Source organism: Dunckerocampus dactyliophorus, chromosome 11, assembly GCF_027744805.1.
Source record: "Dunckerocampus dactyliophorus isolate RoL2022-P2 chromosome 11, RoL_Ddac_1.1, whole genome shotgun sequence".
Classification (NCBI taxonomy): Eukaryota; Metazoa; Chordata; class Actinopteri; order Syngnathiformes; family Syngnathidae; genus Dunckerocampus; species Dunckerocampus dactyliophorus.
This window is the reverse complement of record NC_072829.1, coordinates 17,354,584-17,366,641: the sequence shown is the minus strand read 5'-3', so window position 1 is coordinate 17,366,641 and position 12,058 is coordinate 17,354,584. Positions and strand designations below refer to the sequence as shown.

Here is a 12,058-nt window from a genome sequence, read left to right as displayed (position 1 = left end):
TTGAATCAGGATGGGGAAACTTCTTTAATGATCAAATGTCACAATTACATACAACAAAAATGACTGTCAGTGAATTAAATGGCACTTTAATTGGACTTAATTCTTGTCTAATACCTGCTGTCATCTCAGAACAGCACAAAACATTTAGAACAGTTCAGAGCATTAAAGTTGACATGAACAACTGTTACTACGAAATCAATAATTATGTCAGCATATTTTTGAACAAGTCTTCATTCAACCCATCTGACATGCCATAAAACTAATTTTCTCATGTAAACTCGATTTTACTATCTTTAGAACAAGAATAGCCTGTGGCATTTGTAACGCAAATGAAAGTCATGGGAATGAAACATAATCCATGCAGTACTTTACAGTATTTGTCATTACATACTGTATGCAACAAAGCACGAACACAAATCAATGATTATGGTGGAATACTAATTTTATTTATGTATTCAAGTCTTTTGTTCAGTGTGTTTACATGCACTAAAAATGGCATTATTAGGTCACAACGTAAAACGTGTGTAAACACCTTAATTAGATTGTGTTCGACTTTTTAAAGATGAGAGTAACATACCTAGATTATGCGATTGGAAACCGCCTCCCAATTGCATGTACAGTCGTCCTTCGTTTATCGCGATTAATTGGTTCCAGACCCGGCCACGAAAAGTGAATTTCCGCAAAGTAGGATTCAATATTAATAAATAGAATATTTTCATAGTTAGAGCATAGAAAACCTGTTCATGACCTTCTAAATACCGTTTTTACCATTATTAGAGCCTTGTAGACATGAACTAACACCCCTATAATCATCTTTACACTCGTATTACCTCATATAGTAGACATGATAAGCGATCATAAGACATAATAACTCATGTTAGAATTGGTAAAGTTCCTTGCTTTTGTTACTTCTTGATCATACTATGGGTGAATGGCATGGGGTTAAAAAGAAAGATTGACGTTAGCCTGTCATCCGTCCTCATTATGACGTTTGTCACTTGATTGACATACAGGACAGCCAGTCTGACATGCATTTCATCATATCACATCTGTGAAGAAGTGGACACTGCTGCACCACTATCTTTGTTTACGCCACACTGCGCAACCCTTACAGGCAGGCTACGGGATATCTGCAGGGACATAAGAGACGGCCGCCGCTTTAGCACATCAAGCGACCGAGCTAACTAATTGGCCTCCAATCTATTGATTGTAAACTTAAGAAAGGGTTTGAAATTGAGCGGGAAAGAAGGACAAAGTAAATGACTTACTGGCAGACTCCTGTTAAGGTAATGTGCGTCTCAACAGTGTACCATTACTGACACCTATTGACATGTGGAATACTACATATGACTTGTCTTTTTTTTTTTTTTTTACTAATAATAGGCCATAGTCAACCACAAAACAGCAACCATTTATTAATTAATAAAATTTTGAAAAACTGCGATAGAGTGACGGAGCCATGTTTGAACTGCCTTGCAGCGAAGGACGACTGTGTACACTTCCATCAGAGAGCTTCCGACGCATGCGCCAGTTTTTTCGGTTGAGTTTACACAAGAGTAGAATCCAGGCTTCACACAAGAGTACCAATTATGGGCTCCCCCTGCTGATGGACATTAGTAATTGCAATGATTTTCAACTTTATTTTTTAGGTTTTTTATCAAAATAGGAAATTAGTCCGAGGGCCGGATTAATCAAAGGCAAGGGCCGTATCTCCTTGATTTATTTCATGAATATCTGTGTGTTTTGTTTTGTTTAGATTGTTACATTGTTGATATTAATATATTTTACACAATTTTAAAAGTCAAGGATTAAGTCCATGGATACAGAAAACATGGTCTTATTAGTCTAAAATCTTGTGTTTTATTCAGATTATAATCATGATCAACAAAATTAAAGGTAAAAAGAAGCAGAAAAGTTTCTAGTAAAAAGTTTGGCTTCATTATCAGTATTGGCAGTATTTGGTGTTTGGTTCCATAATCTGCAGTTGTCACCCAACCCTGGCCACGGGGTTAAGGAAGGCATTTTTGTGTAAATTAACATAAACAAATAGCAAATCCCAAAATTACATCACTAAATTGTTTTAAGCCAAAATGTTTTGTTTGCTTTGTTAATGATACTTTTATTTTTTTTATAAAAGTACAACGTTAACAGCTGCTTTTGTCATATTTGAAACGAAGAGTCTTTAGAGGCCAATCGTCATGCCTTTAGCTGATAATGTCATCCAGATTTGCAATTCATCTTCCTCAGTCTCTCTCCCAGGACAACCCTGCATTGTGCAACTTGAGCCACAACTATGGAACACAGTAGATACGCAGTTAATTTATACTATACTGCTCTACTAGACATCTCTTACTCTTTTCCATGTTTTCTGTAGGATCCAGCAGGAATCTTTGAGTTGGTGGAGGTGGTAGGCAATGGAACATACGGTCAGGTGTACAAGGTGAGTTCCATGTTGCTTACTGTACTTTCATTTGAATGGAATGTTGAGTTTGAATTCACATTTACTGATGCTATTCAGCAGATATACTTTCAATTCTAATTGTAATTGAAACATTTTGGTGCATAAAACGGAACGGAGTGAGCCCTTTTGTCAGCCATGCAGTCACTTTGTCTCGGCGGGTGGAGGCGGGGCCGCTAGCATACACACAGAGTGCAGAAGAGTGTAACGGAGTAGAAATTATATTAGTAGATTGCAATATACTGTCATATATATTTTATATTTTTTAATTGTACTTTTCTTTAAAGTAAAGTTAAAAATCTCATCCCGTCTCGTTCTTGTAGACCCAATTTTGTGTATTGTCTCGTCTTGTGAACTGTGACACCCCTAGTTAGTCCCATAGTAAACAGTGGAGGTTACAGTGTTCCCTCACTCTATCGCAGTTCACCTTTTGTGGACTTTCTGTTTCGGCAATTTTTTTTGGTGCAATTGGGGGAAAAAAATAAATTTATACAGCGAATGAACGCTGTTACAGGCCGAGCCTGTGCCTTTAAGAAGAATTGCCTTGTGGGAAGTTGAGTGTCTCTTGCTTCCCTCTCTCGTCATCATTGTCCATCAATCTCCTTTGTGCCGCGTCTCCTGTGTCATCGCTAGCTTGCTAGCTTGCAGTCTTTGTATTTTTGCATGTTTCTCCCCGACAAAACCCACAATATTGACGAAATGTTAAGCGCCCAAAAGACAGAGGACGCTAACCACCGCACAAAAAGTTGGACATCTGGACATTCTGATGGAATGTAGAAGTTACACGGCTGTAAGGCGCCATGACGGAATAAATGAATCTTCGGTTCGAGGAGGAGGACTGCAACAGGAGGAGTACTGCCGCAATATGTTTGAACAAGGATACAGAAATGCTGTAGTACAGCCGAACGACGGCAAGACGAAAAGGAGTGAAAGAGGTCAGATGAGTGAAATACGCGTGAGTCACTTAATAATTTGTTGTGTCCAACCTCATAGGTTGATCATTAAAATTCAAACGAAGGTTTGAACTTTTTTGAGTGTTCAAACAAGAGAGAAATGTGAGAAAATATCAACATCTGTATGAGAAAAGTGTATAAAGTGTATGGTGAGGGGTTTTTCAGCCTTAAAACATGACATTTGTAAAAAAAAATCCGCTACTTTGCGGATTTCACAATATGCTATTTTGGGAACATATCCCTCGTGATAAACAAGGGAACACTATACTTTCCAAAGCCCAAGTATGCCTCACACACTCATTAAACACATTTAAAGTATAAAATGTATAGGTACTCACCACTAATGAATGATAACATAAGATGATCCATGAAGTTTGGTGCATGAGTTACAGTGTAGCAGGATAGGACAGGCGTTTTTCCAGGGATTTAACTGGTTTAGTGTGGTAAAGGTGTAGATGTGTTCAAGTTAAAGAACACGGCAGTTTGTCTTGTATTCGGTGGTCGATTTAACACAATTTTAACAGTCTGAACACTCATACAAGTGTAAAAACATGTTAATCGTGGTTAATATTAAGATGTAAAAACAATTAATTGCCAAGTAAAGTGAAGACATGCAGATGGCTGAGATTAGCGGTTGTGCTTCAGAGGTGAGTCGCGTCACATAATTCAGTTTCAATGCAGCTCACTTTCCAGTATACATTCCAATCTGGCGCTTTTATTATTATTAATGTTGATTTAGACATATTGTACTGAGCACCCAGGAGAACAAGTGCAAGTTTCCGATGCACGACGGCAATTCAAAGTCACTATTTTCAAGCCGCATGTTAACCAAAAATATTACTCAAGCACTGAATTATACAACTGTCAGGGCGTTTGAAGTTATTTATTTCCAATGCATCTGGGGAATGTTATTGAGCATTTTATTGCATTTTCTGGGGAAATTCATTGTTTTTTGTTTTCTCGTGTTTAACCAGACACAATATACAAAAACTACTTAATAATCCAACATTTTTTTTAATGCATCCGTCTTCAAGACTAAATTAATTTTGGCTTGGGTGGTGGCAGTAAGTTAGTTTTGAAAACTTTATGTCTGTGAAATCATCTCACAATTCACCAGCAGCGTCAGCACAAACACAAGTTTAAGATTCAAATATTTGTGTCACTTTCAGTAACATTTACTTCAGCTACTTCCGTTTGGGTGGGAACACACACACACACACACCGGCATCATCAGCATGTGCAGCACATTTTAAAGGTCCCAAGTTTGGTCCGCTTCCTCATTGTGATAAGTGCTTGTGCATTCGTGCATGAGTGTTGTGGTTTATGGTTACGGCCATTGGTTGATGGTGCAAATGTCATGCTTTTGCTGCCCCTTTTTTAATGTAATAATCTATTTATTTAATCGATTGGCCTCTCTCTAAAGAAACAGTTTTGTAGATTTTAGTCACTTCAATATCCTGTCTTGCAGTGGAATCTCATACACAATATGTTCCAGGAAGCTGGTTGGCATCTGATTTTTTTTTCATACTTTGAATCAATTTTACACATGGAAAACAGTTTATCTGATCCAGGACCAACTGTTACCATCGTAAAAACTTTAGTAACAGAAGAGTCATTTTTTAATAAGTAGAATTTGAATGATCTTAACTGCAATATAGTGTGAAACTAAGTTATCTACTGTTCATATTAAGATGTGAAAGCAATAAAACCTTTTGTGAGAACTAATGTCAAAAGGCATACATAAATTCAAGTGCCGTTGGGGGTTCAGAATTGTGGTTAAGCTTGGCGTGGGTTAAGACCGTAAGAGTAGCGTTTTAAAGCCTGTTGTTCCGGCGATCAAGTCTGGTGCTTGGGTGTCTCATCGAACATTACAGTAACATTGCTGACACCTAGTGACCAGTGTGGAATACTACATATCATCACAACGTCTTTGAGTCCGTCTTCTGAATGCCTTCCATCCATCCGTCTTCTATGCCACTTATGCTCACTCGGGTCGCGGGTATGCTGGAGCCTATCCCAGCTGACTTCGGGCGAGAGGCGGGGTACACCCTGGACTGGTCGCCAATCAACCGTAGGGCACATATAGACAAATAACCATTCACTCTCACATTCATACCTATGGACAATGTAGAGTCGCCAGTTAACTCAACCCGGAGAAAACAAACCCGGCGGAGAACGTGCAAACTCCACACAGGGATGCGCAACAGAGATTCTAACCCAGAGCTTTTCTGAATGCCTTATTTTTGTATTTTAGCCATTTAGCCATTTTTATGCTTGAAAATGCTCAATTTAGGCCAAACCATATAAACGTTCATCAAATATTTCAATTCAATCATAAAACATCATGTTAATTAATATGTTTTTTCAAAAATGGTGATAGAGTCAAGCTGCAAAATTTGAAACGCAAAGTGGCGAGGTATTACTGTACTCAGTAAATATCGTCTTATCTGGCAGCCCAAGTGTATATGAGGTGTGTTAAGAAGCAGAGTTCCGATGCCATCTACTTCAAGGAGTTGGAACGACAAGCAACATTCACTGTCCCGTTATAATGTGTTTATCAGCGTGGGCGAACAAGTAGTGCCTAATCTATTTGTGGTGGTTGAAATTTATCTATGGCGGTCTGCCACAAATAAGTGAAAGTATGCGTGCTGCATCACAAACCAATGCTGCCATTTTACTGAAGGACTCACGTTGCTGTTGGCATGATTATTGTTCCTAGACCTCCTATGAAGAATGTCTGTGTGTGTGTGTGTGTGTGTGTGTGTGTGTGTGTGTGTGTGTGTGTGTTGCGTGCGCATGTGAATGAGTATCTCAAACTCAATTCTCAGCACATTTTTTGCAGAAATGTGGATCCCTAAATACAACACTGTTTCACATCAACAGTCATAAAGACATACTGTATAGCTGCATATACAGTATGTGTCAGTAAGCTGCATTTTCCAAAAACCATGACAACAGTAATAGTGCTCCTCCTACAAACCAATTATCCAGATATGAAGCTTTGCAGTGATCGCTTTCTAGCTGCCAAGTTTAGAACCAAGGAAACCTTCATCTTTGTGGCCACACAAGGCGATGAAAAAAAGTAGCGTTCTCTTTATCAGGGTGTGTGCCAAAACACTTCTTATATTGTCATGTGAAGCAACAAACATGAAGTTTAAACATTTTGATCCCATGACCTTATCATTCTAGACGTGCAATATTATAAGTGCAGACCACTTTTAGCACTATTTGAAGCTCAAATTCTTTTCCATCCTGATAGTACGTGATCTGCTTGGGGAAGATGTGTAGTAGTAATGATAACACACACAACATACAGGTATGGCTCTGTAAAGACATCCATACAGGAAATGATTTAAAACTGACTTGATCCAAAATGAATAATGTAACTGGAGCCCATGTGTAACGAGGTGGGATATTTTTCCTGCGGCAAAAGACATGTTCAGAAAGTGCTAATTCAGGTCACTTAGTTAATCATGCAGTCTCATTGTATTCTTTGCATCAGTGCTCACTTTTACATGTCGCAGTTTTGTACCGCTCTTTTGTGGAGTACAGTGGCACCTTGGTTAATGTACACCCAAGTTAGTGTGGTTTTCAGTTCAAGTCGAAAAAATACACCACAATTTTGCTTAGCAATTTAGCTTATAATATATCGCGTGCATCTTGTCGTGTTATTAATACACAGCGTGGAGTCCAACTGTGTTAATGTATTTTTTATCACAAATGTCCTGGTTAGCATCCTCAGCTTGCTAACAAAAGTTAGCTAGGTCACCCGTCTATGATGTCGTCAGCAGTTGACTCTAAAAAATGGCATGAGTTATTTCTTGAATTCAATAGTGTTTCTCACCTCAATAACCCAAAATAGAGCAAACTGTAAAATGTGTTCTGTGTTAACATTTTTTGGCTTTTTTAAAATTCAATTCACATTATTTCTTATGGGAAAATTTGATTCAGTTAGCGTCCGTTTCTGATAGAGTCAGACCTTCTTGAACAAATTAATGATGCTAACCAAGGTTCCGCTGTACTTGTGTTATTAGTGCTGTCACTTCCATTGATACAAAAGAGCTACAAAACGCTCAGTCACACTGTTAACTTTACGCTGCCTTGTTTAGGGTGACAGAATTGTGTAGGTCTGTAATGATAATCAATAAATCATTTATTGGCACAATAAATAAAAATGAATGGATAATTTTGCTGGCCTCGATATATTGACATATGCATGCATCCTCCTCTCTCCCTCTACAAACTGGCTGGATGACAAGAGAGTTCACTCTGTGCATCTGTCTCAACACCTGGGCGCATAGGTTCTATAGTGCAATGAACGGAGTGAGTGAACCCTTCTGTAGGTCATTCAGTCTTTTTGTCCCAGTGGGTAGAGTTTGGGCGCTAGCAAGTGTGCACTTGCTAGCTGTGTGCCATGTGCTACACGATCCAATATTTTTTTTTTGTGCTTGTTGTACATAAAACACAATCTGATGTCAATTTCAGCTCATTTGCACACCGTCATTTTGTGACATGAAAAAGTTTGTGACAAAGACAATTAAATAAATAATACGTCTGCATTGATACACAGAGTATTTCTCTGTTATTTCTCTGTTTTTTTGTTGTTGTTAGTATCCCGACAACAACAAAAGTGACTGATTCAAAATCTGAAATTTTCTGGTTGTGATTTTTATGTAAGTGCAATTTTTGCGAAAAGATACTGAGAGTCTATTTTATTTTCGTTGGGGGTTTTCTGTCCTTTTTTTGTTTGTTAATGTGTTATGTTGTTTGTTTGTTTGTTTAATTTATTTCCTTGACATTCCAGTTACAATGTTAACTCATTCAGTCCCACCCATTTTTCAAAAGACAACCCCTTCAGTACCTTTTGTATGAAAGCTGTTTTTGACTTTGCTATACAGCAAAAATATTATTTTGTCAGAGATTCTATGCTGAGGTTTTTAGTTATTTGTGAATAATGGCTGATTTTTTGATGTTGGTTAATCAGAATTTGCTGAAGTTTGTTAATTTTATACATGCTGCTACTGGTGCACTTTACTTTTCCTGCTGGTTCTGTGCAATGGGAAATACTATATATTGGTTGATGTAACCTTCCAGTTATTAAAATATAATGGAAGTAAATGAATCTGTTTCATGATTATTTGAATTGTGGGTCATTACAAATATGCTTTATTTTAGTAGTACACAGTGAGTAAAGTTCCGTTCTGGTAGTCAAAGTCAACTATCCGAGTTGACTTTGGGCGAGAGGCGGGGTACACCCTGGACTCGTCACCAGGCTATCACCGGGCCGGAGAATAATTGATACTCCATAAAAATATACAGTTTTTACAGAGAAGTGTAGCCTCACTGCACACAACTATGGAACAAAATGCAAAATTTTTTAAAACTTATGGTGAATGAATTGTGTTTTCTGAAAAAAAAAAAGCCTAATTCGGAGGATAAATAGATAAATAAAATGATCGCAAATTTACAGGGCTTTTAATTCTGAATGGCAAGTATGCGGGGATCCACAGTACAGTCGTCTCTCACCACATCGCTGTTCGAATTTTGCAGCTTCACTCTATAACGGTTTTTCAGACATACATATACTGTACACTACTGATAAAATGTCAAGATCAGTTGAAAAATTAAAAGAATCTACATTTTGCACTGTTGGATCTTAAGAAGGTTCAAAGTAGAGCACCAAAATGCAAACAGAAGAAATGGGAGTGAGAGACTTTTTTTTTTTGAGTAAGCAATTTATTGACTTAACTGGTCAAAAGTGTAAGAACAGTTTAAGTTTAAGAGCTAAAAAAAGAAACGCAACCCCCTAAAATAGAAATTAAATGTTCAAAAAAGGACTTAGTAATGAGTAGCTGCGGCATTCTTTGTCAAAAATTAGTTTGGGCATGCTTGATGCCAGTGTTTTCAGGACGCTAGTGGCAATGTTGCTCCAGGTGGTGAAGATGCCTTCACTGAGGGCATCCACTGTCTAGATCTGATGTCTATTTTTGTATTAGTTATTTCATGCCTGGGGAGGTCTAATAATGTAAAAATGTAGTTAGAAGATTCTAAAGAGGATTTCTATGCTCTAACAAAAATATTCCATTCATAAAGACAAATCCTACTTTGTGGACATTCACTTATCACGGTCGGGTCTGGAACCAATGACTCGCAATAAACAAGGCATTACTGTACACAGTATAATCGTATGTTTAAGTTTACAGCAAAAGAATGAAAAGTCCATGAACCCTTACATGTCTGAATCTGAATGTGTTTCAGAAAGAGGTTGGGTGTGAGCCTAGATTTTCTGAAAAAGGAAACATTGCAAAAGAAGCACAGTGAGCTCTGTGTCTATGTCCACACAGGTTTCTCTTACACAAGGGAAGAAAAGTACATACTGGTAGTTTATCCCATGACTAAAATTCTTAAATTTCTTAACCATTAAAACAGGATGTGGAAGAATGGCCCTCGGTTTACGTGACCTAAATAAACCTTGATGCAGCTTTGCCCTATGATATACATAAAATATTTTTTCCTATCATGTGATTAGTAAGCATTTGGATTATCTAATGTGATTAATTGTTGTGGCATGTCGAACTGAGAAGACAATGCTAACGTTGAAGCCAGTCTCCACTGGAATTTCCTCTATTTTATGAAATGTCTCCGCAGTGATTTGACCAGATGCCACAGGCACACAGTGTAGCCATATTTCAACATTCTAGTGTCATCTATTCTATTAAGTTTCGTCCAAGTATTCTTCTGTTAAGTGCCAGTTTAATCAATCAGTTACACAAGTTATAATTATAACAATTGTCATTGTGGTCCAAATACACAGTCACCATATAAAAACGCATGATCAGTTTGGAACATTGTTTTTTCAGTGTTGGTGTCCGTGTCCTCCTAGCACAGCTGACTTCGGGCGAGAGGCGTAGTACACCCTGGACTGATCGCCAACCAATCGCAGGGCGCGGTTTTTTCAATGTCAGTCTATAAATGTCAGTTTATATATATTTAAAAAAAATGTTCATAGTACACTGTAAGGCTGCAACTAATGATTATTGTCTTAGTCGATTTAATCTGAAGTTTGTTGATTTGATTAATCGAGTAATCGGTTAGGCCCTAGATGGCCCAGGTTCCCAAAATAGCCCGCAATAAGTTAAATCCGCAAAGTAGCCAACTTTTATTTTTTTTTACAATTATTATATATGTATGTATAAGGCTGTAAAACCTTTCACCATACACTTTATATACTTTTCTCAGACAGGCACTAGCATTTTCTCACATTTCTCTCTTGTTTAAACATTTTCTAAGTTCAAATTTTGTTAGAATTTGAATGATCAACCTACTAGGTTGGAAACAAGAAATTATTATGTGACTCACACATATTTCACTCCTGTGACGATGCCTTTTTGTTCTGGCGCCGCTCCACTGAAGCATTTTTGTATTCTTGTTGTATCCTCGTTGCTGTATCCTCTTCCTTCTCCTCCTCCTTCAACCGAAGATAACATAACCTTCCTTCAGCATGTCCAAGTCCAACTTTTTGTGTGACATTTAGCATCTTTCTCCGTTTTTTGGGTGCAGAATGTTTCGTCGACATTGTGGGTTTTGACAGGGCGAAAACGTGCAAACATACAGAGTTCAGAGTCTCTCCAGGCTGTTTGCTAGCGATCACACAACAGGAAACACGGCAGTTCGGCATGAAGGAGATTGATTGACAATGGTCTACAGCCAATCAAGACGCAGAAGACAATGAGCGGGTTCTTCCTTAGCCAATAAGGACGCAGAAGACAATGGGCAGGTTCTTCCTTAGCTAATAAAGACGCAGAACACAATCGGCGGGTTCTCCCTTAGCCAATTAAGTACGCAGAACATAATGCGCGTTCATACGCTGAAAAAAATCTAGCATTAAAATTGCAGTAAAAAAAACACGAAACAGTTAATGGTCTTGTCCGCAACATATCAGAAGAGACAAAAATATTGATTACTGATTTCCAAAGTCAAAGATGATGTGTGTGGATATCTTCTTTTGCCTAAAATACAAAGATAATGGGTCTGTTTCCATAGATGACTAAGGAAAATGAAAAATATTCACATCTGAGAAGCTGAAATCAGAGGATATTTTAAAAAAACAAAAAGAAAACCAATTATTAAGCCAATACCAAAACATTGATGTACTAATTGGATAATGGAATAATCATTGATTCATTTATAATTGTTGTAGCTCGTACATTGTATTTGATACACCATTATTCCAGTTGACACAGTGTAGGACCTGACAACTAGTTATGATGTTATGTCTTTATCATTGATTGATTTACAGCAATGGCCAAAAATTTTGGCATGCCAAAGATTTATTGGCCAAATATGCCAATGTTTTTGGCCATGCCTGTAAGGAATATGACCATGACGATATACTGTATCAATAAACAGAAATTAATCTTAAAAATAATGATCAATTGCTCATTTTTGCAGTAGCTCGATAAATCAAATCAGTCCAATGACCACCTCTGCAGGAGTCACTGATGGTCAAGTGGTTGTCTCGTCTGACTTGGGTGCAGGCAGCATGGCTTCAGTCCATACGCGGTGTGAGTGTGAATGGTTGTCTGTTTTTACATGTGCCCTGTGATTCACCAGCGATCAGTCCACGGTGTTGTCAGCCTTTTGCACA

At 37.8% G+C, this 12,058-nt stretch overlaps 1 protein-coding gene across 6 annotated transcripts in view; it reads left to right on the top strand.

Moving 5' to 3' along the window:
- The window catches only part of LOC129189646 (misshapen-like kinase 1), an 85,563-nt gene that overhangs the window by 445 nt on the left and 73,060 nt on the right, over positions 1 to 12,058 (top strand). For all 6 annotated transcript variants that reach the window (XR_008572836.1, XM_054791544.1, XM_054791545.1 and 3 more), the window contains exon 2: positions 2,375 to 2,440. Coding sequence is in view for 5 of the 6 variants with exons in the window: in XM_054791544.1 (XP_054647519.1) it covers positions 2,375 to 2,440 (66 nt within the window). In the remaining variant the exon portion in view is untranslated. The remainder of the gene's footprint in view (positions 1 to 2,374; positions 2,441 to 12,058) is intronic.